Source organism: Phaethon aethereus (assembly GCF_964289735.1).
Source record: "Phaethon aethereus genome assembly, chromosome: 2".
NCBI lineage: Eukaryota > Metazoa > Chordata > Aves > Phaethontiformes > Phaethontidae > Phaethon > Phaethon aethereus.
This window is the reverse complement of record NC_138582.1, coordinates 25,778,953-25,806,429: the sequence shown is the minus strand read 5'-3', so window position 1 is coordinate 25,806,429 and position 27,477 is coordinate 25,778,953. Positions and strand designations below refer to the sequence as shown.

At 43.6% G+C, this 27,477-nt stretch overlaps 1 protein-coding gene across 1 annotated transcript in view; it reads left to right on the top strand.

Moving 5' to 3' along the window:
- LAPTM4B (lysosomal protein transmembrane 4 beta) overlaps nucleotides 1–27,477 on the top strand; it is a gene marked incomplete at both ends in the record, with an annotated part of 62,301 nt that overhangs the window by 15,626 nt on the left and 19,198 nt on the right. Inside the window, 5 exons of the mRNA XM_082014571.1 lie at nucleotides 3,736–3,847; nucleotides 10,595–10,668; nucleotides 11,310–11,432; nucleotides 20,121–20,219; nucleotides 26,413–26,508. Of these exons, the coding sequence (XP_081870697.1) occupies nucleotides 3,736–3,847; nucleotides 10,595–10,668; nucleotides 11,310–11,432; nucleotides 20,121–20,219; nucleotides 26,413–26,508 (504 nt within the window). The remainder of the gene's footprint in view (nucleotides 1–3,735; nucleotides 3,848–10,594; nucleotides 10,669–11,309; nucleotides 11,433–20,120; nucleotides 20,220–26,412; nucleotides 26,509–27,477) is intronic.

Here is a 27,477-nt window from a genome sequence, read left to right as displayed (position 1 = left end):
TTGATTATGTGTCCTTGGAAGATGCTACATCAGTAAGTTTTTAGGCACATTGAATTTATGCATTAAAGCATTTTGCAAAATTCAATGGTCGCATCACTTTCAAAACAAAAGAAAAAACCCTAACAAATACAGTACACCCAACTGTGCACATGTTTCTTCTCAGAGAAGGAAGGTGAGCAAATAAATACATGGTGTATTTCACTTGCCCTGTTGACAGCACTGTTCGAAGGTGCTCAGAGATCATTATGAGGATCTCAAGAGAACAACCTGATAGAACAGAGAAGTGATGCACTAAAGAGCATTAGAGAGATTCTTACTGACCACAGCAGACTTCAGTTCAGGCAAACACAATCTGTGTCTTATATGGAGACTTAAGGGCAACGCTGACAAACGCGTAATCTGAATCTGGACATATCCATATGGAGAAAGATCAGTATTTTATGAATCTTCCTGTCTATATCTGTACAAAAGATTAAACTTGTATGCCTTTAAAGTAGCAGCACTACATAACATTTATAGTTTCCGATTGCTTAGTTATTTTGAGTACTCTTCTTAAGTAACATACATTTATTACTGCCATATGTACTCTAGCTTTCTACAAAACAGTATAAAGCAAGAACTGGATTGCAATATAAAGTTATACACGATGTTAAAAATTAAAAAAATTTATAGAATATAACTTTGAATCTTGACACTCATCTGATCTGTCTTCAAAGACAAGACAAGACCATCTATGGCTACAGCATTCCCAACACAAAGCTATTTAACTGTTCTATGAAAAAATATAATAATGAAGATATCTAACCCCCTCCAAACAATCTCTTCTGCTGTCTGATTGTTCTTATTGTTCAGCAAGCTCCCTAACCTAAATTTCTTTTTCTGTAATTTAAATCTGTTACTTTACTGATCTCCCAATGGATCTAGAGAAAAGCCTCTCGCCTCCTTTTCCTCACCTTTCTGCATATAAAAGACTGAGAGCATCTCCCTCCACCTTCTTCTCACTAAACAATCAATTTTTCCCGTCAGCCACACTTCCCAGATGTCTGGTCACCTTCTGTTCTGTTTCAAGATCCTCCCCAGGGTTTTTCTTGGTACATTTTAGAAGGACTTTGAACTGGACCCTTTCTGCAGAGGCTCTGTGGAGGGTGAGTGGGAGGATGACTTGTGCATCTAATACCCAGGTTTCTGCAGTACTGCCCACCACCATGCAGCCACAAAGATGGGCTCGTGCATGGCACTGAGTCACGTTCAGTTTATTCACTGTCATACTCAGACTCCTTTCTGAGGAACTGTTATCTACTCAGTTATTTCTCCTCTTGTTCTTCTGCAGTTTGTCACAAATGTGGTACTCTATGCTTGTTGGTACTGAATTGTGCTCTATTGTCTGAATTTTGCCATAGTTAATAAAAATCTTTTTAATCTTATCTCCTGAAGTGCTTACAGCTTGGCATTGTCTGCAAATTAAAGAAAGATACAAGTCACAAGTGACTTAAAATATCAAGTCTTTTGACAATACTGGAAAACCCGAATCAACATATCTTTCGCACTGGCTGTGAATTCTTGAAAACCATTCTTTCACTGCAACTATCCAGCCGTTAGTGCACTCACCTTCCTGCACTTTGAACCAAACCAGATTTTCCTAGCTCATTTATGAGAACCTCATAATGTCAAAAGGCTTGCTAAGATGCAAAGAGATGGTATCTACTGCTTTTTCCCTGTCCACAAGGTCTCTTAGCCTGTCAGAGAAGGAAAATAAGATGAATTAATTATGCTTTGTCCTTGACGAGCCCATCATGATTGTTGGTTATAGAATCATAGAATCGTTCAGGTTAGAAAAGACCTGTAAGTCCAACCATTAATCTAGCACTGCCAAGTCCACCACTAAACCATGTCCCTAAGTACCACATCTACACAGTTTTTAAGTACCTCCAGGAATGGTGACTCAACCACTTCCCTCGGCAGCCTGTTCCAATGCTTGACAACCCTTTTGGTGAAGAAATTTTTCCTAATATCCAGTCTAAACCTCCCCTGGTGCAACTTGAGGCCATTTCCTCTCATCCTATCACTAGTTACTTGGGAGAAGAGACCAACACCCACCTCACCACAACTCCCTTTCAGGTAGTTGTAGAGAGCGATAAGGTCTCCCCTCAGCCTCGTTTTCTCCAGGCTAAACAACTCCAGTTCCCTCAGCCGCTCCTCGTAAGACTTGTGCTCCAGACCCCTCACCAGCTTCGTTGCCCTTCTCTGGACACGCTCCAGCACCTCAATGTCCTTCTTGTAGTGAGGGGCCCAAAACTGAACACAGGATTCGAGGTGTGACCTCACCAGTGATGAGTACAGGGGCACGATCACTTCCCTGGTCCTGCTGGCCACACTATTTGTGATACAAGCCAAGATGTTTGACCATCATTTGTTATGATGATACAAATTTGAAGTGCTAATGGGGAGAATGCTTGATTGTCTGTTCTTCGGTGCATTTTATTCTTAAATCTCATAGTTTAGCTAGAAATTCTTTATATGGCCTTCCTGCTTTGTAAAGGAATAAGCTGTGCTTGCTCTTTCCCCATCTTGTCAACTCGGTCTATTCTCAACAGTTTTTCAAAGGTCATTGCTAACAGATCTGGTATCAGCTAAACTTGATGGAATTTGCCTATCAAGAAGTATGTATCTTACCCAAGAAATTATCTGTCCTGTTCATGTCTTATAATAGCCTGTGTTTCTACACCTTTTTGTTGCTGTTAGTAACCTGTGATCAGATTAGGATGACTTCAAAGTGAGGACCAAAGCAATAAAATCCATCTTTCCCAGCATACTGTATTATCAGCTTTCTTTTCTCCATTTTCCTGTTCATCATTTATCTTCCTAGTTCTGTAGAATAATCTTTTAGCTAGGCAGCATTATTTCACACTGAGCAATCTTCTTTTCTGCAACTAGCCCTCTTCACTTCAAAGTGATATGAGCATTTTGTTGAGATTTGTTTTAAAATATAGCTCTTGGCTAATGCTGCGTTCCTCTTATAGCCGATATGCGACAATCCACTTCTACTCAATCACTCGATACATTATTCTCGTGTTTAATTCACTTACTGCATTTCCTTGCCAAAGCCTTAGCATATGTGAATGTTTCTCTGTGCTAATGACACAGGAATATGCACGTCAGACATTGGGCTCACATTGCCACCTGCTCCTGTCCCCCCAAGGTCTCCTGATTTAGCAGCTCATGTGAATCAGCTGATCACTCACGGCCTCTTTTAAAATTCAACTTCTTCCAGCAAATCAGCTCCTCTTTGATCGTCTCACAATTTCACAGCGCCTGTCCCCAATTCCAGCTCTGCCATGCTAATAATCCTTGACTACAGTGCTCATTTGTAATAATCTCAAAATGATTGGTTTTAACTGATTTTAGTTTTTGCAACAGGCCAAACTGAAATGGATGTGTTAACATGTTTTCTAACCTGAAAGGGCAGCAGTAACTTGTCTGATGGTGTGGGTGAGAGTCTGAAGAAAAAGGAGTAATCCACGTTTCATTTTCCTGCCACCACCTGGGGAAGAAATATATCCTGTTTACATACACACCCAGAGAACCTAATTGCAGTGTTAGTTAAATGTAACAGTTCTACAGCTGGAAAACAGCCTCTGCCATAGTTGGCATGGGCTGTGGTAGGAATATCCTACCCAGAGGTTTTTCAGGGATTACTTTCACAGCCTGACTCTTTTCCCTTTTCCTTCTCTGTAGATTATCAATTCGGTGGTATTGCTGATCCTGCTGAGCGCCCTGACCGATCCTGACCAGTACCACCTAACCAGTGCTGAATTAGGGGGTGAATTTGAATTTATGGATGATGCCAGTAAGTACAAACTGCCTGAATAACTAGCAGTCATTGCTCCAGCATTTATGCAACTGTCCCATCATTTCAGTAATTATTGTCCTTTAATTATCGCTTCATCTTAGTATCTTACAGATGCATTTTTATTGTGAAAGGTGTATTCATGGCACAGTTCAACCTGGTTACCTATTAGTAACTTTATCTGTTGCCTATTAGTAATCCATCTGCTCTGCTATGTTCTGGCTTGGCAGGGGCAGACCCAACCCTTGACATGGAGATGTTATCCCCAAGTATGATGCTGAAAGCCCCAGGGGGATTTTGCAAGGTGCAGGGAGATACGGAGTCTCTGCACCTCCCAGCACCACAACCTGAAGTGCCTGCATATGCAGAAGAACCCGTACGGCTATTTGTGTAACTGGCGGAATGTGTTCATTCACGTTGTACAGATTTACACCCCCGCCATGTGCACAAGGCATGACTTGCACAAACCTGTTGTGATAGACGCAAGTATAAATATTAACTGTATGTTATAGGCGTATTAGCGATAACACAGTGCTGCTTCCTTCTTCTCACCAAAGGACATCATAGAAAATCTTCCATATGGTTCCAGGGAAGGGTGAGCCAGGCCACTTATGTCTCCTGCAAAAACCTCCTGTCCTGCGCAAATGTTTCTTTCTTCCATGACTGTTTCAAATTATTTGGTGATGTTTGCTTTGTTGATCTGCTTTTAACTGTTTAAGTCGTATCTAGAAAACTTTTCCCTCAACATGATTTTGGTAGAAATGTCTGTTTATTTTAGTTTCTGCTCACAAGATTGTTACGTTCAACATATCTCACAGTGATCTGAAACAAAGTCTCCTGCTAGATACATCAGTGTCTTGCTGCTCAGAATCACACCCGTCCACAGCAAAAGAATCGAAGTCCTTTCCTCATCCCTACTGAAGTCAGTATCGGTAGCAAAAAGAATAGCCCCACACGTAAGAAACATAATTGCACCCATGGTGCGTCAGAGCTGCTAGGGATGCTTATTTCCACAAGTTCTTTAGAGAAAATATGCCTTGAGGGCCTACATTTAATTAATAATAAGGGGCAATTGCTACTTTATAGCGTCTTCATTGAAAAACCACCTACAACTTCCGACTAAAAATCCTTTTATGTAACTGGATTTAAGAAAGTCAGGACCATAGTAGATACAGATGGGCTCCTCACTGATTCTGACATATTAAAACTGACTGCCTTGTCCTAATTCTCAGAGATTAACCTTGGTAATGACTGTCTGTCAGTGTGGTTTTATATAGCCGACATCAGAGGCCTGCCAGTGCACAAGGCTTTAAAATAGTAATTCTGTTTTGTAATGCAGTAGCTGTCAGATCAAGTACATTGGGGATTTCCATCTACACTTGAAAATTGTATTTTCTTTTTTTTTTATCAAGGCTTCTGAAGTGAACCCTGCAAGACTGTGAAAGGATGGCTTGTGGGCCAAGTGACCTCATTTCCATTTAGTAAAGGGAACGTTTCACAGGCAGTTAAATTACGAATGAACATTTGAATTAATGTCTCCTTTTATTCTTTGATTCCCTCCGGTTTAATGCCTTACTGAGTAAAGGCAGCTGAATCAGACTACTGGCTTTTATAGTTACTGGAAATAGCTGGCAGGAGATAATTTTTTTTCTTTAAGTATGACTATATTTGTTCAAATCTGAGGAAATGTTTTCTTATGAGATAAAACATCAAACTTCCATATGCTCTTCTCTTGTCCTACTTTTATTTGTCTTTCTTGAAGAAATGTTTCCCAGGTTAGCTCCATGTGCTGAAATTCTTAGATGTGAAACCGTGTGTACAAAATATAGGAAGATACATCAATTTTTATGCAAATGAAGGTCCCAGAGTTGTTATCTATATGTACTTAGATTGAAAAATCAGTGGTGGAAATATTAGTAGCTATTATTCTCATTACTACTTTTGATGCCCCTATCAATAGCAAAACAAAAAAGAATCCAGTCATACATTTTGCATGTGAAATTGTCACTCCCTTTCCCTCCCTCCTCAGATAGGGTCCTTCAGAAACCATCTGAAAATATCAGCTGGAAATAAACTTATCATCAACTGAGTCATAGTAGTGGGATCATGGCTAATGTGAAGCTAATTACCTATTTCCTTTGACTTCCAAGAAACCGGAATTCCCCCAAAGTTTGTATTCACGTTTATTTCCGGCTGTGGTCAGGCCTGCTTCATGGAGAATTTTCAATTTTCTATTCCAGCAGTGGGAAAAGTTCCTGCCATGTGCAGAGCCAGAGCCAGTCTTGGGCAAACTGCTTGGAAACGGCAGCGCAGCATCAGTTCTTCTGCAAATGGCTGCTCAGCCTTAATTTCAGGGTTTAGTGTGGTTCCCAGGACATTACCAGAGGCTCCAAAATGCCTATTTGATTAAGAAGAGGAAGGATTTACCTGAGCACTTACAAAAAGCTGTAGGTTATAGCTTTTCCCTTCTATTTTAGAAAAGGAAACGGGGGGAAGTAATCTCCCAAGAATTGCCATGCAGCAGATGGATGTGCTGGAAGACACCCGCGTGTGTGGTTTGGCTGGCTCTCTGAGACATACATCTGGGAGCTGGGGAAAATGCCGGGCTTCCTTCCATGCTGGGTATTCAGCTAAGCCCATTTGGTCTCATCTTTCTTTTTATTATTTCCTTAGGGCCTGAGGGAGTTTATGAACTAGAAGCTGGACTAGGAAAAATTAAAAATGTGTGAGATGCCCAACATAATACTGCTGCTGTTAAAAGACTAATAATCTCTGCGCAGGAGATGGAAAAGCCCTATAAATCGTTTTGACTTCCCAGAGGGTTTCACCTGAGCCTCCTGCTCAGGTTCTTCAGATACACAGACCATGATCCCGACATGTCAACAGCCCAAGCAAGCAGCAAGTGTTGCTTGGTTTTATTTACCGTTTTCAGAGTATCACAGATGTGTGTGATACTTCATCAACCGTATGACAGCTAGGACTGAATTCCAATGTATGCCCTATAGAAATTGGTGGGAACTTTGTCACCGGTGTCAGCAGCTCAGGCCAAAATCAGCCTGTGTCTCTGCCCTGGGACAGGCAGATGAAACAAGCAGAGGTCTCAGGGCAGGGCAGGGTAATGTAATGGTCTCTCTGCCGAACGTGACATGCATCCAGGGCTTAAAAAGATTAATAGGAAATAGAATAGAAATAGGAAAATGTTAATAAAGAAACCTACAGACAGCAGGCTTGGACTTCTGTTGGGGGTAAAGGGAAGTGGTAGACTACCTACCGTTCCTGGCCCAGTCTATCAACCCGTGTAGCATGAACCCCATGTCACAGGGAGGGGGAAAAAAAATAAATCCCTGCCTGCCCCAGTGTAGCATTTTCAGGGCTACATCTTCCCCTCTAATCTTACCCTCTGGAGTAAATGAGCTGGGCTCAAAGGTGCAGAAAGCTCTTTCCTTCTCATCGGCCTCCCTCCTTTGCTGGAGAGAAAATGCCGCCGCCGCAGGGGTCGTGCCCCAGGAGGCCGCACAGCAGCTCGCAGCAGCGGCACCGAGCTCGCACAGGCAGCTTGGAGGAGAGGGAGAGGCAGTAATCCTTGGCTGGCAGTAAGGAGGCCAGGCTGCTGGATAAATAAGGTGGGCAAGACTGCCTGAGGCTTGTAGGCTGCTGATCAGCAGCTTTCTGGCCACCACTGTCAGAGCCGCGGGCTGGCGATTAACTCCAGGGCTGGAGCGGGTGACGAGCTGAAGGATTTGAGGTCTCCATCACTCCCCACAGGTCCTGGCTCAGGGACTGGCCTTTCTGGCCGCTCCTCCCTGTCCCCGCAGCACCTGCCACCAGCCTCCTCTGCAAGAGGAGAGGGGAAGGCGAGGAGAGACTTGTGAGATGGGCTACAGGGAGCTCCAGCTGCAGAGGTTGCCATGCACGCAAGCACCCCAGGCAGGAGCTCTGCCCAGCCCCAGCAGCATCTTCTCCCCAGTGGGGCAGGTAGGTAGGATCTTGCTGCAAGGTATAAGAGGAAAAAAGCCCAACCGGTTTCTTTAAACCCAAGCAGAAAGAAAAAAGCCGTCTAGGACCGTAGGCTGTATAACCACTGCAGTGGTCCAAGCACAGCCCTTCTAGCCCTGAATGCCACGGAAAGTACAGTGTGGCTGGGAGAAAATATCATACACCCCTGTCAGCTTCTCATTTAATATGCTACATACCCAGCTTCATTCTCATTAATTGAAGCCGACACAGCTCAAAAAACCCAATGAAGCCTTAAATGAGAAAGAACCAGCTTGAGCCAACTAGGACTTGGCACGACAGAGCACAGCTAGAGAGGCTCTGGAGACGGGGAGCATGAGTGTGTCAGATCAGAGCTTCAATGTCGAGTTCATCGCAGCTTGCTAGGCTCTGGCTCTGAACCAGCACTGCTGCGGTCTTGAGCAAAGCGAGGCCTGTGACTGCTTCATCTGCTGCAAATGACAATGACAGCAGGTCCCCCTTGGATACAGTGAGTAGGTGACTGAGATTAAGAATGGACAGAATAAATACATGAGCAGTGCCTTGGTTGAAATAAAAATATTGATCCAAGATCCTCTTTTGTAAGAGGTTCAATTGAGGTTAGTGGCTATAGGCAGCCATTTCCACTTCTCTCCTTTTCTTTCATTACCTTAATTTTACCTGGTCTATTCAAAATAATTTTGATTTCACAGGATGTATGTGGGCAGACGGAGTAAAATATGCCACAAGTAAGAGTGTCTGAAGAGGCTGCAATACCTTGTGTCAGCATGGGTTTGTTTTGTGGGTGCTTCTTCTTGAGGGCAGAATTCAGATCAGCTCTAGCAGGCACATCGCAGCCTTACAGCTTCTAAAAAGAATTTACACTGTGAGTAAGGGCATCTGGAATCCAGGCCCTCATCAGACTACAGTAGTTTAAATGTGCTCCTCCAAGCGCCCCAGAAAGGGGCCCCATCCATTAAATTAGGAAGTAGCCTGCAACAGGCCGCCTTCTGTTGCATTTGAGTCCCTGTGCAATCACAAGGACAAAATCTGGGGGCAAGACTGAGAGAGCAAGAGTCCTGAAACCCAGGACAGAGGCAGTGTCCTGGGAAAGGAGAGACCTGGGTTCCTAAATCCTTAATCCTGCCATTAATAGACATGGTACCCAAGGTGCCTGGAGCCCAACGTACATAAGCACTCTCCAGCCAGCAATGATCTCTTCTTTCTTGCTCATTTTTCCACCAGCTTCACAAGTCTTAGGTTCCTCTCTGCATCAGGGGCCAGCAGAAATCTGGATTAGTGCTGGCAGGAGCTCTCCGCTAGTTCAGGTTTGTGTTCCTTCAGGCAGACCAGGGTCGACTGGGTCCTTTGTCTTCTACATGGATGATTGTACTGGTAGGCTGGAAAAAATGACAGATGAGACTTAGTGTCTGTCTTTCCTCTTCAGCCATGACCCGGGTAAACTTGCACTGCTGCCTGATGGCAGCAGGTGAGACCTGTCCACAGCTACCAGATCAGGACCTTTCAGGGACTCTGATGCAGGCTTCAGGGCACCAACCCAGAACCTCACTCTGATGCAGCCAGGGAGGTGGAGGAACTGTCCCTTGCTGCAGGATGCTCCTCATCATGTGCTGGAGTTAGCTGGTGTGGCAACTCTGTGATCAAATGGAGGCATCTTCACACTTTGAATGCCTCCAAAGTCAGGCAGTGATGGGTAGTGAACAGCCTGAACATTGTCATGTATTTGTGTGTCTCAAGTTCACCAAATGTCTCATCAAGTCAGGTAGTTTAAATGCACCTGGAGACAGCAAATGTGAACAGCTCAGATACCCACAGAGCTGGGTTCTCTAAATCATGTCTATATACCTCATGCCCTCTCTTCTCTGTGCACTGACTTAGCCTCGGAAAAGTAGTTGCAATGTTCAGTTGCACTCCCAAACTTACTATAAGTTTGGGTTCAGAAATACACTTCTGGTATCCTGGCTATGGCCTATAATGATATCAAGGGAGGTGTACGGGAAAAGACCAAACATACGTAATTTTTTCCCCCGGGATCTCCTTCCAGCTGTTCGTGGCTTAGGGACTTCTTAAATCTAATGAAAAGTTAATTGAAAGCTGAGTGGCAATAGAAGGACAAGATATGAGTTCTGTAATTACTCCAATCAAAAACTTAAAGAATATTTTCCTTCTTGCACTACTTTGCCTTTCCTGACAATTGTACATCTTCATTAATAAACTGTATATCTCTGTAGTATTCTTGGTTGAAATTAAAATTTCTAAGATGTTTTTTCTGCTCTAAGATGCCTCTACCTACCAGTTTTGCTTTTAAAAATTCATTTCTCCTTTTCCAAAATTTTTAGAGATATGTGAGCAATGGTATAAAGAAGCTATTAGTGTAAAAATAGTCTGTAGTGCAGAAAAGCAGACACGTTCTGACTACAGATGTCATCATCACTGGCAAGATAGTTTTCTAGTCAAGTCTGCTCCTGATTTTTTAAAATCCTCAGAAAAATTAAACGAGTCATGGCATCTCCACAGCCTCATAGAGGCTGCAGAGGCTTGTGCAGTGTAATCACTGTCTGTTCTTCTCATATGTAGGAGGTTTCCCATAAGAGCCAGAGATTTTCTCCAGCAATGGCTGAATGATGCACCTGCCCCCATCTCTACCCCACTTCTCACCCTGGTCTTTGAGATGCTCTGCACAAGGCAGATGGCAAAATAACCGAACCAAGCTCTGAATTTATCTGCAATCATTTTGATGTGTTTCTCTTCCAGATATGTGCATTGCCACAGCAATCTCTCTTCTTATGATTCTGATCTGTGCAATGGCTACTTATGGCGCATATAAGGTAATTCATTATATTCAGTAAATACCGTGAATCAAGTGAACTACACAACTCTGTAGAAACAAAATTAAGAAAATCGCTTTCTAACAATTTCTTGTTTAGTTGTATAGCTGAAAATGGAGAGGAAAAAAAAAAAAAGTCAAAGAGACAGCAGAACTAATTGCTTAGATCGGTGGTATCCCAGGGCCCTGTGCTGCAGGCAGGAAGACTGCCCCGTTGTGTTTGCTGTCTGCAGTTTCAAATATGAGTAAGCTGTGAGCAAACTGAATTCAGAGAATTGAATCTTGTGCCTACCAAAGTTAAGGAATTTTTTTTCCATTCAACTCCCAAGCCTATGGTTTGTCCCAATATTAATCCTATTAATTAGGGGGAAAAAGTGTCATGTGTTTTCTAAATGTAGTAGTATAATGAGTTACAGGACTTACACCACACATATTACTGCAGTTCAGCAGCCAAGCTGGTTTGGCCAACTCTTCTGGCTGAATGTCATATTTCTTTTAGCTGATTTAACAAGTTCTTTTCTCTTGTGGCTTCATGAAATGTAATGCATTATGTCAAATATTCTTTAGATTTTAGTGCAAAAAGACATATATCCTTCTATTTTAGCTTGTGGCTGATGAGTTTTTATCTTATTTCCTTTACAGCAACATGCCGCTTGGATCATCCCTTTCTTCTGTTACCAGATCTTTGACTTTGCTCTCAACACGTTGGTTGCCATCAGTGTACTCGTCTATCCCAGCACAATTCAGGACTACCTCCGCCAGCTGGTAAATCATTCAGTGTTCACAAGCCTTTGGGAGCTTTGGGGAAAAAACTGCAAGGTGCACCATTTGTCCTGTATTTCTAGCCAACGCTTTCCTGTTGACCTCCTACGCAGTCCTTGAAATGTCCTCTCAGTCCTTGCTAGTCTGTGTTCAACATCCTTGCAAGGTTACATTGCTAACTTACTTTAACATTTGTGGAGAGCTCTGGAGTTTTGCAATGTTGCAGAAGCTCTCAGTACCACTTCATTTAGAATGAGGCTCATACTGCAAGACATAGATAATAAGTAATTGCTTTTGGATTCAGAGTTATTGTGTTCATATCTAGTGGCTTATTTTTGGTGCTATTTCAAGGATGTTTTCTTGCTCCTTTTAATTTATTTGGTAGCTTTAACACAGATTTCATTAGGCAAGAGTTTGATTCACTGTAGGTTTGTTTTTGCTAGAAAATATTTTTGGATTCTGTCTCAGGGACAATTAGAGGCTCCCTTCTTGCCATGGTCTACTTTGGCCAAACATCCGTAGCCAATATAGCATAAGCTTACAAGATATGATTGCAACCGCCTGAAGAACAGGCAAGAGCCCACCAGCCTGTCTCATCACAGGACCACGTGCTGTGGTGGGGTTCAGGTGCAGTTGCAGAGCTCTGGGAGAAACTAATGCTGCCTCTGTCTCTGAAAATCTGCCTTGAGAACCTGAATACAGATTAGCTTGGCTGTCAACTTTGTTATGAGGATGGAAAACTAGCGAGGGGAGTATAAATAACAGGTGCTGAGAAACAGGAGGCAGATAAGCAGCCACACAAATCTGTGGGAAGAGGCAATGTGTCAAGCCAGCGGGAGCTGGGGTGCATCAGAGGCCTGTTATCCTGCGCCTTATTTAACACCTGCCTGCATTCATGGCTGATGCAACACGGGAAGAGAAGCAGAGGAGTAATTCAAAGGGTTCTCAGAAGTACGGGTGGAAAAGAGCAAATTAAGACCATAGCTTGTTGAGTGCTTGAAGGTGGCACAGCTGGTGCCTGGAGCCCTCCAGCCCATCCTTTGCCTGCAGTCACTCGCTTCTGCATTGGTGCCAGCCCCATTCGTGTGGCAGCACAAGAGTCTGTGTGGCTGCAGGAACTCCTTGCCCTTCCCAGACCATGTGTTGTGGTTTTGCTCTGTCTTGGTCACGGTACAAGAACATGAGGGGGACATGAGCAGTCTGGGAGCACGCACCAAAAAGCCCCTACTCTTCTGCTGAAAACCTGATGCCACATCTGGAGCTGGCTCACCAAGAAGACAAAGAGCAACTGATTCTCTCAAAACATCTGCTAAAACATCTCTGTTGTTCCTGTAGATAAAAAAAAATAATCGGCTCTTCCGTAGCAGAAATCCAGGGAGCAGGCCTTGGAAGGTATGGGGAATGGATGCAGCAGAGCACTTTGTGAGCTGCGTTGCTGCTCTGGAGTGTTGAAACCTCTGGTTGCACACATCTTTGTCTTGCTGTTGTAAATCATTTTCCGGACTAGTAATGAAATGCCACAAGACTTCAGGAGTGCTAAACTGTCAGTGCTCAAAAGGGCAAGGGGGGATTTCGAGGATAATTATAGGCTGATTAGCCTGACATTGCTACCAAGCAGAATAATGACAGAAGTGCTGAGATGAGAGTCAACTGATAAAGGATTAGAAAAGAGGAATATGATTAATGACTGCCAGAACAGTTTCACGGAAAATCAGTCCTGCAGGCAAACTCACTTTCTTTCACTGACAAGATTACTGGCTTCATCAATAAAGATGGGCAGGGGCATAATAGACTTTGTAAGATGTTTGACTTCACAGCGTGATGCTCACAGCAGCAATAAAGCACTAGGTCGATAAAGGAGAGGTTAGCTGGCAGACTGCAAAGGGTCGTGGTCAAGCTGACCATCTGCTAATGGTTTTCTATTTTGGTTAGAGGAAGGTCTCCAGGCATCGGCAGTAGATTTTATGCTCTTCCTGACTTCCATTAATAATGTTGGTACTCAAGAGGCCATTCACAAAGGCTAATGTGAGCCTTGGGAGGTCTTCCCCCGTCTAGAGGGATCAAGTCCTCTAGCGGGAGGTTGCAAGCAGGAGCCTAACCTATCTGTTCTGTGTCCTCTGAAAGACCCTATCCCTGCACTGCCCAAAGGGAGCACATCACTGTGTTTCCCAGAGGCAGTACTTGTGACTTTTCTCAGAAAATCACTCCTGATAAAACCCGCGGCTGACACAGAGATTAATGAAGAAGTAAATAACACTAAGGATGGAGCCATTAATCAGAGTGAGCTAGACTGACTGAGAACCTGAGTTCAGTCATTAATGTGTGCTACACCGCTAAATGCAAAGAAATGTAAAAACATGAGGAATACAGATGAGCATACAGTATGGCAACAGTACCCGGGATGCAGCAACCCTGTAAGCAGTCAAGGGAACTAAGTGCCAAAGCAAGAGTCCGTAGGTTTTTTTGCTGTTTGTAAAAACTTGCTATTGGGATTTGTGGACAGAAAAAAACAACAATGAACAGTAATGGAGACTTCCCTTCTCAGTTGGTGACACAGGTTTCACCTCTCTATGGTGTCTGGTTGTAATGAACACTGCTTAAAAGTCAGAGAACAAGCAGAAAAGTTCCTCCAAAAACTGTATAAAAGCTGGACACATTGTAGTATGATGAGAGACAATCAGCTTTTCCTGCTTTGTTTACCGAGAAAGGAGACTGAGAGGTGATGCCGTTAGAGTTTTCATATGCAGAATAATGAGGTGTTAAAAGTCTGTTTAAATTAGATGAGAGGCATAATGATAATGAGTATCTAAAAGCTAGTCCAAGTGAAGTTCATTTGGAAACAAGGAGTCATTTCTATTTTATCATTCACAGTGGAGATTAGTGATTGCAAAAACTACCAAGAGCTGTGATGAATTTTGTACAGTTAATGATGTCACCTGTCCAACGAAGTTCTGAATCTGTTTTGAAGCTGTTTGTCACAGAATCACAGGATCATTAAGGTCAGAAAGGACCTTCGAAATCATCAAGTCCAACCGTTAAGCCAACACCACTAAATCATGTCCCGAAGCACCACATCTACACATTTTTTTAATATTTCCAAGTGATGGTGACTCCACCACCTCCCTGGGCAGCCTGTTCCAATGCTTGACCACTCTCTCGGTGAAGAAATCTTTCTTAATATCCAGTCTAAACCTCCCCTGGCACAACTTGAGGCCGTTTCCTCTCGTCCTATCACCAGTTACTTGGGAGAAGAGACCAACACCCACGTCGCCACAACCCCCTTTCAGATAGTTGTAGAGAGCGATAAGGTCTCCCCTCAGCCTCCTCTTCTCCAGAATGAACAACCCCAGTTCCCTCAGCCGCTCCTCATAAGACTTGTGCTCCAGACCCCTCACCAGCTTCGTTGCCCTTCTCTGGACACGCTCCAGCACCTCAACATCCTTCTTGTAGTGAGGGGCCCAAAACTGAACACAGGATTCGAGGTGTGGCCTCACCAGTGCCAGTACAGGGGCACAATCACTTCCCTACTCCTGCTGGCCACACTATTTCTGATACATATGCCTCCTGTGTCTTAGCTGTGGTCCCAAGCACAAGTGGCTCAGCAGGAACCCTTCGTACCCTTACCTGGAAGGACTACATCAGTTGGCAAAAGGTTGTTGCATTTGATTCAGAGCAAATACACTCTGTCTGAGGGGGGCAAAAGTGAAAGGGAGAGGTGAAGATCACATCCACTGGTATCAGATACTCAGACACATGACGAGATGAAAGTAAAAACAAGCTTTTCAAATTTTTAGCAATAATGCCATCAGTGCAGTGCTAGCCCTCAAATATTGTTAAATAGGCTTGTGCCCATGGGCTTGTTTCCCTACCTTTTAATAATACTCATGGTGGATAGGTGTCATCTCAAACACCACGTTTAGAACAAGACTGCAGTTAATACCCTTGTCCCTGTAGGTGAGACCTGAGTCATGCCAGTTGGGTGTGATCCTTCCTGATGATTTATAAAGCGGTAGAGTCGTCTTGCCTTCACCCCCTTTGCAGAGGTCTGCCAAGGTAGGCAGAAGGCAAGGGTTGTGTTTCTTCCTGGCATTCTCACAGGTTTTATTCCTCTAAAACTGCTTTGAATTTGGGGAGTGATGTTTTAGGGAGCACAACTCCATAAGGGAAATGAAAAATTCCAATCGTTCTTCAAATCCATATTGAATATCTGGAAGAAGGTAGCATTAGGTAATGAAATATATTTGGCAGTCTCAGAAGAACATTTTTTTCTCGCTCTAAAGTGAAAACCCCATGTTTTTAACCATTTCTATTTCCCTATGCTAGTATCTGGAATTACGTTATCTATTCATTTTGGTGCACACCTGCCAAATTTCAGTCTGCCAGTGATGAGTTGCAGGCTACTGTGAAACCCTCCATATACTTTTAGCAATATGATAAATGAGTACCTACCAATAGGCTAGGCAGAGCCCTAGCTGAAAATGTTGCAAGTGTAGAATACAGAACATTGTGTTCACAAGGAATTTGGTAATGTCAGCCTATACTGACTGCTTCTTTCAGAGGCACAAGCGTCTTTGGAAACTTTTTGTTACCTTTTAATACCCAGTTACACACAGGCGTGCCGCTTAATTCCTTTCAGTTGCAAGAGCATCTCAGCATGAAGGGTTATGTAAAATAAGTAGATGTTACAAATCTATCATCTGAACTGTTATATGATGATCACATGTGATGAAACTTTCTAAGGGTTATGTTGGACATCTTGGTCATTATCACTGTCACAAGAAAAACAAAAACTTTCACATGCAGTAAATCCAGCATGTGTAAAATAAAATTATTTTGGTTATTGGAGCAGTAGTGGTCTAAAGTAGTTTGACCTGAAGCACATTTCTTTAGCCCTGCTAAATCTTTGATATATGGGCTTTCTAAAGCCTTCAAATTAAACACTTCATCTTCTGTCATCTGGTAACAGTATATGAAATGAGTTGAAGCAGAGGTGCAGAACAGGCTAGTGTTCAACTGAGTTATGCAAACTTGTTTTTTATTAAAGTACAGGACTATTGCAGTTCATCTAAAGAAAATTTTGAAATATGGGACTACCTGCAATGCTCCTGTCTAACAGTCACGCTTTTAAATTCTAGGGGAAACATCTAGAGAATGTAAAAGAGTTTAAACCTAAAGAACTTTTTCCTATAAAGTAAAGCTTTAAAAAGGAATATCCTTTTTGACATTTTTAATGCCATTTTATAATTCCAAAGAAGTACTACTAACTTCATAGCAGAGCTTTAAAAATTCTACAGACACATTACCGCTTTCTTTCAATTTTGTAAGATTCTGATGCTCGGAGGATTGTAACTGTTGAATGAGAATCCACACCATCTTTTTAAAGTGGATTTTTGTGGTCCAAGGGGAAGGAAAACATGAAAGGTTATGCAAGCAGGCTGAGGGAATGAGAAAGGGCTTCAGCCTTGGACTTTTTATTCTTCTTGTGCATTTGTACAATATTGATGTAGTAGAAATATACTTTCCATGCAAGTTTTAGGGTTTTTTTAAGTGTCTAATAGAGCTTTGCTATGTATAAGCAGTAATTTTTTTTAAATTGGAAGTTTATAAGGTATATTATTAGGCATGCAGCCCTCTCCATGTCCATGACAAGATTATAAATGACACTTTAATTATGACTTTAGCATGCCAGTGCCACACCACTACAACTACCACTTGTTTATATAGAAAATTTCATCATGTCCTGCTGCAAAATCACTCCTGTATTTCTAGTGACAGGCTTGATTTTTCCCACCCAGCCATATTTCAGTCTCAGCTTCATCAAACCTTGCACAACGTTTGACACTGAGCTTTTCCCAGAAGTGGCAGCACTGAGCCCGGTGCCTGGAGCCTTCGCAGTGGCAGGATTTCAACTAGTGGTCTCCCCACAGGAGAGCAAACCCCCAGCACAGGAGCAGAATTTATCATCTTCCCACCTCGTACACCCACGTCAGTGTTTAAGCTTATCACCGCAGGTGGTGGAGGGCAATTGATCTTTGATTTGTTTGAACTACTGCTGCTATCTGTTTTCCGTGGGAGTGAATCAGATTTTGGGAGCGGCTGCTGCCGTGGGAGCATCCCAAGGGCCCCCTGATGGCACCACCTCAATGATGGTGCCTGCACCATGTGAGCCTGGAGCCAGCCGAGATGCTTCCCATCATCTTCCCGCTTCTTTGCCAAAAGCTGTGCGTTTTATAAATGGCTTTTCCTACTGCACTGAAGGGGTCTGTAGCTGTGAGTCAAGATCAAACTGCTTGTAAGCCAGCCTGGGCAAGACAGCGTTAAACATCTTCTGGTTGGCAGGTGCCACCAGCCGGGTTAGCAAACAAAGGCAGATTCTTCCATGCTGACCCGATGCCCCTGGGCTATTCATCGAAGCGCTGAAAGCTTTCTCTCCCACACAGCAAGCCTGGAAGCTCCAGGAGGGGCTGGCTTCAGTTTTCACACCCCGCACCAAGATCTCCCGGGCACCTGTGGGTGGGGGTGACCACTGCATGGGTGCAGGACCCACCGCCTTGCTGGGGCTTGGTTACACCTCACTTCTCTTCAGGACAGAGACCTAGAAAGCTGAGCCTCAAAGGGGCCAAACCACAGCATTTGCTCCTCACATCCTCTCCTGGCTTGTTGCTTTCAGTGCTGAATTATTGTCCATTCACGTGAAACGCTGCTGATGTAAGGGAGGGCCAGGTGCTGCTCAGCAGCACGTGCTGCTCCCAGACTTGGCCAGGGCTCATGGCTCCAGCAGATGTTCCTGCTCTTCAAGGTAGCGGGAACTTTCTTGGTCATTTTCCCTCCTCTTGCCTCTTGCACCTCCTCTTGCCCCCGTGCAAATCCCAGTTGAGTTGACATCTGGACGCAGGCCATTAGGTTGTGGCCAAGACCCTAGCATGCAGTCATCCAGACTTTGGCCGATGGCTGGTTCCCAAAAACCAGAGTGTAGGAGGACCAAAGCCTCACTGGGAGTTTTCTATTACAATCACAAACCAGTTTGACTAGTTTTTTAATGGTAGATCAGTACTAGAAAAAAAAATTGTTTTGGGGCAGTTTTACTCTAACTGTCCTTAACTGAATGGACTTTCTAACCACGTGCATGGCCTCCCTCCTGCAAGCAGGAGAGCAGGCTGTGGCACTAATACTTAAATTTTCTTCATATAAGGTTTGTGTGTATTTTTCAGTGCATCTTTTCTTGACATATACTCTTGCTTTCTTGGTCTCTGGGTGACCGCATCCACTATATTTAGCAATAACCTTCTGCGGAAAAAAAAAAAAAAAGAAGCAACTTACTGAATTATAGCAAGCTAGTTTCCTGCAAAAGCTGTACCTCAACAAAGAGGATAACGTGATAAAAACTTCAGCCATGAAATTCAGTACAGGAACAGAAACATTGCTGTCAAGAAGCGGAAAATGTGCTTATGTAACATTTATCTGCAAATGGTTACAGCTGCTGTTGATGTTAACCACTCTGAACAGTTCATGGAAGCGCTAAATAAAGAGCTATTCTCACTAGCAGCTGTGAAAAAAAAAAAAAGATAATTTCCTGATGCGCCGTGCCGAGTGCTGGTCGAAGGGGTATTAAGGGGTTACTCTGGATTTACACCATCATTGCCAAGAATACAGTTATAGCTCGGTCTAGTTAATTGTCCTGACAAGGATGCAGAGCTGGCCTGGTTAAGTAATTAGACCTGTAAAGGAAAAGGGGGTTGTGTGTGGAAGGAGCTAATGCATTCAGTTATAATGAGCTACTGTTGCAGCGGTGCTATCTTTTGTGGAGAACAGCTCTGCCTGTGAACAATGCTTTATTCTAACTGAAACAGGAACTTGTGCCTTGCAATATTTCAAAATGATTTGGAACATTCATTTTAAAGGGTGTGTTTTCTTTGAGCAATAACAAATATAGTAAAACATTTTGAGAGGGTTGTTTTTCAGCCAGTGATCCTAAAGTGTTTGACAATTGTAAGTCACTAGAGCCTATGCTAAGTAGGAAGATTAATTTTGTCACTTCCATTTCATGTATGAGATAACAGAAGGACCTTGAGCACGTTTCGATTTGAAATCATGACATTGCTCCCCTGCAGGATCCCTGCCTCCATGGGCACTACAAGTGCTCCTGGAAAAGTAGTCCAAATTTAGCCAAAATAAGATGGAGCAGAATAGACCCAATGTCTTTTGATCAAATATTTAGGTGAAAGGATCGCGTTGTCCAGCTTTTCCTGCTTTGACTTTCTGGAAGGAGCTGCCACTGGTCTTTGTCAACCAGTGCCATTATAATGATTAGTTAATAAATACAGGACTTGCCTGCCATTGCCCAAGATAGCTGATCTCCTGTGGCAAAGCTCCCAGACAGATGTCCCTTGCTAGTTTGGGTCAGATACAAACCCAATGTGCACAGAGGAGAAGACAGCCCACACCACATAACAAAGCAAAAAGCAGATCCCTCAGCCCTCCAGGGAACGTTTGGCAGCTGAGTCTTCCCAATGCCTGTTCCAGCCAAATTTACTGAAACTGGTTATTGGTGCAGTGAGCTCTCGATTTAGCAGATCACAGAAAGTTTTGTAAGCTGTTGATTATAGAGCACACTAATTGAATGGCTCTTAAATGACTCATGAGATTAATTTACAGTGTTTTGCTTATTTTTGCTTGTTTTTGCTTATGCAGCCCACCAATTTTCCCTACAAGGAAGAGATTATGTCTGTGAACCCTACGTGTCTGGTTGTGATTATCCTGCTTTTCATAAGTATCATTTTGGCTTTTAAGGTAAGTGCACTACTGTGTGTAAAGTCTACTTCTGGTCATGGGTGGAATGTCCCTTGCTGGGAGGTCTGGCTTTAAAAAAGATCTAAGGAGCTACAGACTGGGCAGCCTAACAATTATACAAAGCAAAGTGATAGACATTATGGGAAAAAAGCAGAAAATCTCATATAGGCCACAACTGGGAAGCAAGATGTTCGTAGGGGAGCTCATGACACATAAATCCTTTGAAGGAGCAGGACAAGGGAGAGCCTGCTGACACAGACTCTTTGGTTTTTCCAAAAGATATTTGGCTGAGTCTGTCATCAAAGGCTTTAAAAAACACCTTGAGATGCATAGGGCCAAGAGAAAAGGTCATCTCACAGACTGTAGCTAGGAAATAGAGGATAAGGATAAATTATCATCTTTACAACAGTGAGACCCATTCAAGAGTATATGTGGCTAATATAATGCTCATTCTAGCAACATATTATCATGAAAATGAGTCACAAAAATGTGACTCACACAGAAACACATGCTAAATTCCAGTTAGCATTTTCATTTGAGTTGCTTGTGTTTCCAGAAGACTTGCTATGCAGATTTATGGAATCTGCTCCATGAAAACAAAGCTGGACACTATCAGATGCATCACACTTTATCACTGATAGACTTAACAGATGGTACCGTGTTTATATACTGAAACTGCAAAGGTACTGTGCATAAAAATATGCTTGAGCTCCTTCTCCCTCTGGAGATTGACTAGAAATAGGGAGAGAAACCAAAACATTGTAACCTAGGAAAAGCTACAGTAGGAAAAGCTGCATTCAGCTGGTGGGAAACATGAAACAGAATCATATAATTCCTCAGAAACATTTGGCATCATGACACTTTTGTTTTGGGTGAAGCTGCATGCAAAGGAAAACACTATTGTGCAGAAATCAAGATACAGCAGCATTAGATGGTGGTTTTGTGCTTTACGGTCACGGGATTGTGAGAAGGGAAGTGGGGGACAAGAGAGGGTAGTAAGAAAGCGAGCCAGCTAACCACACACAAGCATTTGTCTTTTTAGTCCTTAGGATTTACTTGGATCCGAAGCAGCTAATGGATTTTTCAGGTGCTTTCACACAGAATCTTTTTCAGAGTAGACCAAAATGTGTTATTCCATTTACTGTGTTTGTCTAGAAACTGAACCAGAGTTACATACCATGAAACATAGGTGCTTCCTATCTAGCTGAGGAAGGACATCCAGCAGCACAAATGTATTTATATACATCTACACAGGACTTCAAATGGCATATAGCCAACACAGTGGCTTTCGAATTGTGCCCTCCTCTGCAGCTGGTTTGGGGAATGGGGCCTCGGTTTTCTCTGGCCGGCCCCAGCTGCTGAGGCAGAACGGCTGAGACTTCAACCTCCCCACCATGGGCAAAGCCCTCGGGCCCAAAAGAGCTGGGCTCAGGTGAGCACAAACTCAAGCAGAATAAACCCTTTCCCCAAGCTGCCCTGAGCACTCTGCAGCTACAGAGTATGGCCTCTTCTTCTCTTCATTTTTGGACTTTCTTTTTCTGGAAAGTAGGTAGGAAAAGGCAGTTGCCAGCTGGACAGCTGAAAGGTATTCCAGCTCAGTGAGACAGACTGATCTTCACTAACCTGAATATTAACCCTGGTCTCCATAATACGCCCATCATCTCTGTGTATGAGGTGGTGAGCCTGGGAATGAGACCACTCTGCATGTCCTGGTGTCCTCAGCAGATGGGAAAGGGTGATGCAGTAGGAAGTTTTATGACCCTGAGAGAAGTTTTATCACCCTGAGAGATTTCATGTCTCAGCCCAGGGGATGCCTCCTAGCAGGGCTAACCTTCACCTGCAGCACATCTTCCCGGCGTCTGCTACCTTCCCACAGGGGCGACGGAGCAGCAGTTGGGACCGTGAACACATCCACAACAGCCATGCTCTGATTCCCGGTCCCAGGAATGGCCAGCACGAAGCCACGAGGTTGCCACCTGCTCCATGAAAGCCTGGGGCAGGTCCCAGCACTGGTCTTGGTGGCAGGGTACTTACAGAACTTACGTACCCCTCCCTAAAGCAGGGGTCATTTGCTTTACATTGCATACCCTAGTATGTGTAACTGTGAGCCAACAGATGATGTCCTCGCCCGTATAAGATGCCTTTTAAAGTGTTGCAGGCCAGTGGTTTCATTTGACATCATTAATTCTTTCACATCACAGCATTTTTTTGCAGTTATAAGGAGTGATTCTTGTACAGCCTTTTTATATCCAGAAGATACACATTCTAGTGTGCTGAGAAGATGGATTTAAGTGCAGATTTCGTCAGCACAGCAACCCATTGTTTCTCTTCCTGTAGCACCGACATGTGAAATACACATGGCTAACTGGTCTGCCATTAGCATCCCTCTGAAATCTTGGTATACATTTCAGTTTGTGTAGAAACCTTTATCTCCTTTTTACTAGTTATTGAAGACCAACCCAGCTCTGTAAATAGAAAATTCAAAGCAGCTGGAGAATAAAACAGGACTCGGTGCAGAAGGCTCCCAACCTGCAGGCGCTCTGTCAGGTCTGCGGCGTTCACCCTGCGCTCGCTGCCAGCGAGGGAGCTGCCCAGAGGGCTGCTGTGACCCAGATCGGCACAGACGTTTCCTTGCTGCATTACAAGAAATGGCAGGATACAGCAACTTCTAATTTCCACAAACATGCCGGTCAGCCAGCTGGTCGGACACGTGTCTGACGAGCAGAAGTCGTGCGGTACTTTACCGTTGTTTTGCAGCTTAACAAGCGCGGATGCAATAACAACGGCGAGAAGCAGGGTTATAAAGTTTTGTGGGTTTCAGTTCCTTACGGGCTAAAGTCATTTATCACCAGTCAGATGGGAAGACTGAAAGCTGGTAGAAGTAGGCACGGTGCCTGTTTCCACACTCGGCCCTTCTTGTGCACCCATCCTTTCATGTGGTGGCTGTTGGGGCTGCCCCTCATCTGTCTGGCATCTGTCTGGAATCTGTCCGCAGCCGGGGCTGTGGTCTGCGTGAATACCACTAAGGGTGGATGAGGCTGAAGTGACTTAATGCCTTTTACGTAGGGCCCGTTCCAAAAGTGAACATGGGTCTCCTCAGAAAAAAATTGATGTATTTATATACTCCATGTCCAGCCACACATTTTAGAGCAGTATTTGAAGCCTCAGCCAAGTTTTTCAGGAGAAAAATTGGTAACTGAATCAGCAATCCCATTTAATGGTGCCGTAGCATCAGTAGAAAACAATGATTAGGAACAAGTTTAAAGAAGTTACAGGTTGAGGAAAACAAGTTTCCATGACTTAACGACTCGCAGGCCAGCAGCACGTGTCCAAAGCTCTTGGACAAGGACATGCTCCAAGCTGCCGCCACTCTCGCCCATATGTGGGTCAGTGTCTTGGGGCCAATTACCTGGTGTATGCTGGCTGATGGCCTCTTTAATTCAAGGGCTGGAATGGACCTCACCCACTGAGAAACTGCCTGTGCATGCAGGAGCAGGGCTGATTAGAGCTAGGGCTCAGAGCTGGAAGAGCTGTAGGCGTTCATTGTGGGGTTAAATGAGTTTTATTCACCACATGCAATGGAACAGGAGCATTCAAAAATAAATCTCCCACTAGCTTCTCCCAGATCAGGCTGTATTATCTGAAACAGGGCTTCCCTCGGTTTGAATTTTGACAGGAGTACAGAAATTGGTTTGCAAATAGATAGGCTTAATGTAAAGGGTTTCTTATAAAGATGGACTGTGTCCCACAGAAGTGTACTGTGTTCAGTCTCTGTTGTGTACTAGCTCTTATGCTTTTCTCAGCGCATGGTATCTGAGCATTGAAAGCTACTGAACTACTTATTAATATTTATAATTAACAATGGCATTTTACTTAATTCTGGAAAAGTTACAGTTCTCCATATATATGCCTTTACTCCACTTGTTTCAGTAGCCTGAGGCAGGTTTTCACAGCCCACAGCACGGGCTGTAGAGGCAGTCTAACCTTCCCTTGGGACTCAGCTCACTCCAGAAGCCTTTTGCTCTCCCCATTTGATGGTCAAAGTCTGCTATACCTCCAAGTCATCCAGGGTCTATAAGATGCCGTAAAGAAGCAGCAGCAAACTTACTGGATTTCAGCCAGCTTGGCCCTGGTGGAAAAAAACCTCTTCCTGATCTGTAAGCAAGCCATCAGTGAGTCATGTGGCATCCTGAAAAACACAGCCCCAGCTCTGGCGAGGGAGCATAGGGCAGCTCAGAAGGATAAGGGGCTTTTGGAAGGTCATCAGTGCAAGTGAGTCACAAAAATATGACTCAGACTGAGACACACACGCAAACCCAATCAGCGCTGGCAGTTTAATTTGCAGGCACTAGGTTTGTGAAAGAGTTGCTATGCAGAACCTACTAAGTAAAAATGTAAGTAAGTCGGGTGCTATCAAAACACATTGTTCTCCTCATCACTGTCCTGTGTGACTACAAGCGAAGCAGAAAGCTCCAGAGGGAACTGCTTAGTCCCACTAGCCTTGTCCCTGGCATGCTGAGGATCTGACTCCTGCTCCTCCATGTGTGTTATTGCCTCCTGTCTTCCTTCCCGTCACTTTGCTCATCTCTGCTGGCCAAACTGGAGTCTCTCCTGCTGGTGAAGGAGATGATGGATGTGAGCACTTTGCCCAACCAGTTAAAAAAAAGAAGTGGAGACAGCTAGTTGTTTGCCAGGCAGCAGCCCTACCCAGGGCCAAGTGAGCTCCAAGAACAAAACCAGTGAAGTTTATGATCCTGTGATAGGATTATTGCTGCAATAACAGGTTTTTTTGCTTCATACTGACAAAAACTGAAGTATTTGTAGTAATGGTTAAAAGGTCAGAAATAATTTCAGGTTTCAATAAAAACTTTTACACTGGGAATTTTCTCTAGTCAGGCAAGAATAGCAAGACTCCAGGCCATTCCAGTCATACGGAATACATTGATGTAACGTCAGATTAAGTGAAACAGAGTATTGAAACAATGCAGGTGATATACAGGATCATCATATAGTCATTGGCCAGGTTTTCACTCACAAGACAGGGAGGGTTTCCTGTAATTTTCTTGATGATTCTTCAATCCCCAGCATGCTTGTGCTCTTTTTACTGGGGTTTGTTTCCACTTTCTAATACTACTAGCCCCCAGTCGACGATATTTAAACATCCTCACAATGGAGGAATCCAAAAATGGTTTTTGTTTACTTTTTGCTGCTGTCCCCTGAGACATTCTGCATTTGCAGCGCCTTCTCTTTTTTGTCGTAGTCTAACTTGTACCTTCATTTTATATTGTAAAACTTACCCCTGCTGGTATGCAGTATCCCATGCACAGTAACAAGGTGTCTGACTGGACTCTTATTTCTAGAGAGGTATTCCTGTCTATTTCTAGAGAGGTGTAAGAAAGCAAGCCAGCTATGTGACCTGCTCATTTAAGTAAAATGGAGGTTATATATGATGTTACTTTAGCTATATTCATGCCCAAAGAAACAGTTTCTTTTCAAAACAATTAGTCTACATTAAGTATGCTGTAATATTAAATATCTGGAATAGTAAACTTAATTCAGATAGGTCTAGATTGCAGTATGTCTGCCTAGATGGAGCGGCTCATACTGCAACACAAGTATCCATAATCACAGAACCTTAATAATCACAGAACAGTTTGGGTTGGAAGGGACCTTTAAAGGTCATCTAGTCCACCCCCCTGCCATGGGCAGGGACATCTTTCTCTAGATCACATTGCTGAAAGCCCCATCCAACCCAATCTTGAACACTTCCAGTGATGAGGCATCCACAATTTCCCTGGGCAACCTGTTCCAGTGTCTCACCATTGTCATTGTAAAAAGTTTCTTATGTCCAATCTAAATCTATCCTCTTTCAGTTTAAAACTGTTGCCCCTTGTCCTGTCACTGCAGGCCTTGGTAAAAAGTCTCTCTTCATCCCCCATTTATTGAAAGGCCACAGTAAGGTCTCCCCAGAGCCTTCTCTTCTCAAGACTGAACAACCCCGACTCTACGAGGAATGGTGTTGGATTACTCACAGAGCCCCTACACATACTGACAGTCACTGCAGCCAGCAAAGTGACTGTCCCATGCTTCTATCAGACTTATATGTTTATTTATATAAAAATAGAAATGCTGTAACAGAAAAATGTATATGGTTTATTTTCTGCACAGAATAATAATTCTCTTTTCTTTGCAGGGTTACTTGATAAGCTGTGTGTGGAACTGTTACCGATACATTAATGGCAGAAACAACTCTGATGTGTTGGTGTACATTACCACCAATGACACTGCGGTAAGGATGTTAGATCGCAAACAGTTGTCTAATATTATGAATTTAATAGCATTATTTTATATTAATTTCTGGCTCCTTAGTTAACCATCTCAATTCCTTTGAGAGTCCTCGTCTGTTATGTTTAGACTTGCAATTCAACAGACTGGTGTGCTGTGCTTACAAATCACATCTGTTGCTAAAATACTGTTTTATTTTATGCATATAAAGAATCTGTGTCAAGCATAAACTACAGCTTACCTCGTGGCCCCAGGAATGACCCCCAGCGCTGAGCTCTGCAGCTGTGGTGATCTGGACAGTGTGGGGACTGATTAGGACCCAGGGATGCCATGGTCTACACTTGCTGTGAAAGGTGGATTTAGCTATAGAAACGGTGATTTAGGTCTCTCAACATCTGGTGTAGTGCTTTACACACTCGCAGAGAGGAGCTAAAAGGCAACAAAAGTTCAGTGACTCATCTCCCAGCACATAGTGGGTTTTGTATAGTACAGAGGCAAGAATGAAACAAAGGTCGACATGAAGGAAATGAATAAACAGATTTTAACCTCAAAGAATGGAAGGTGTCAGTTCACTTTATAGTAGTTTAGGGCTGACATGCATATGTCAGCTAAGCAATGTCTTGCTTGTTGCAGAAGGCACTGAAGGAATACAAGAAGTAAGAGTCCCTGGAAAGAGCCAGTTCTGTTTGCAGCAGTATCTCCGTGGAGCTGCTCGGTTCCACCCAAACTCCACACCGAGGGCACTGTGCCAAATCAGTCCCCGGAGTGACTCCACTGGCTTATGTAACAAGGGTCTTTACATCACTTACATAACAGAATGAGAGCAGCATGAACTTGGTCCTTTGGATCATGTGGGTAAAATTTCACAGGGATTGCCTTCCTCAGGTTTTCCGAATCGCGGGTGGTCTCTACATGCTGAGGTATTAGACCATTGACTTTAAACCGTTGGAATGAGTGATTCCCGTGCTGCCGC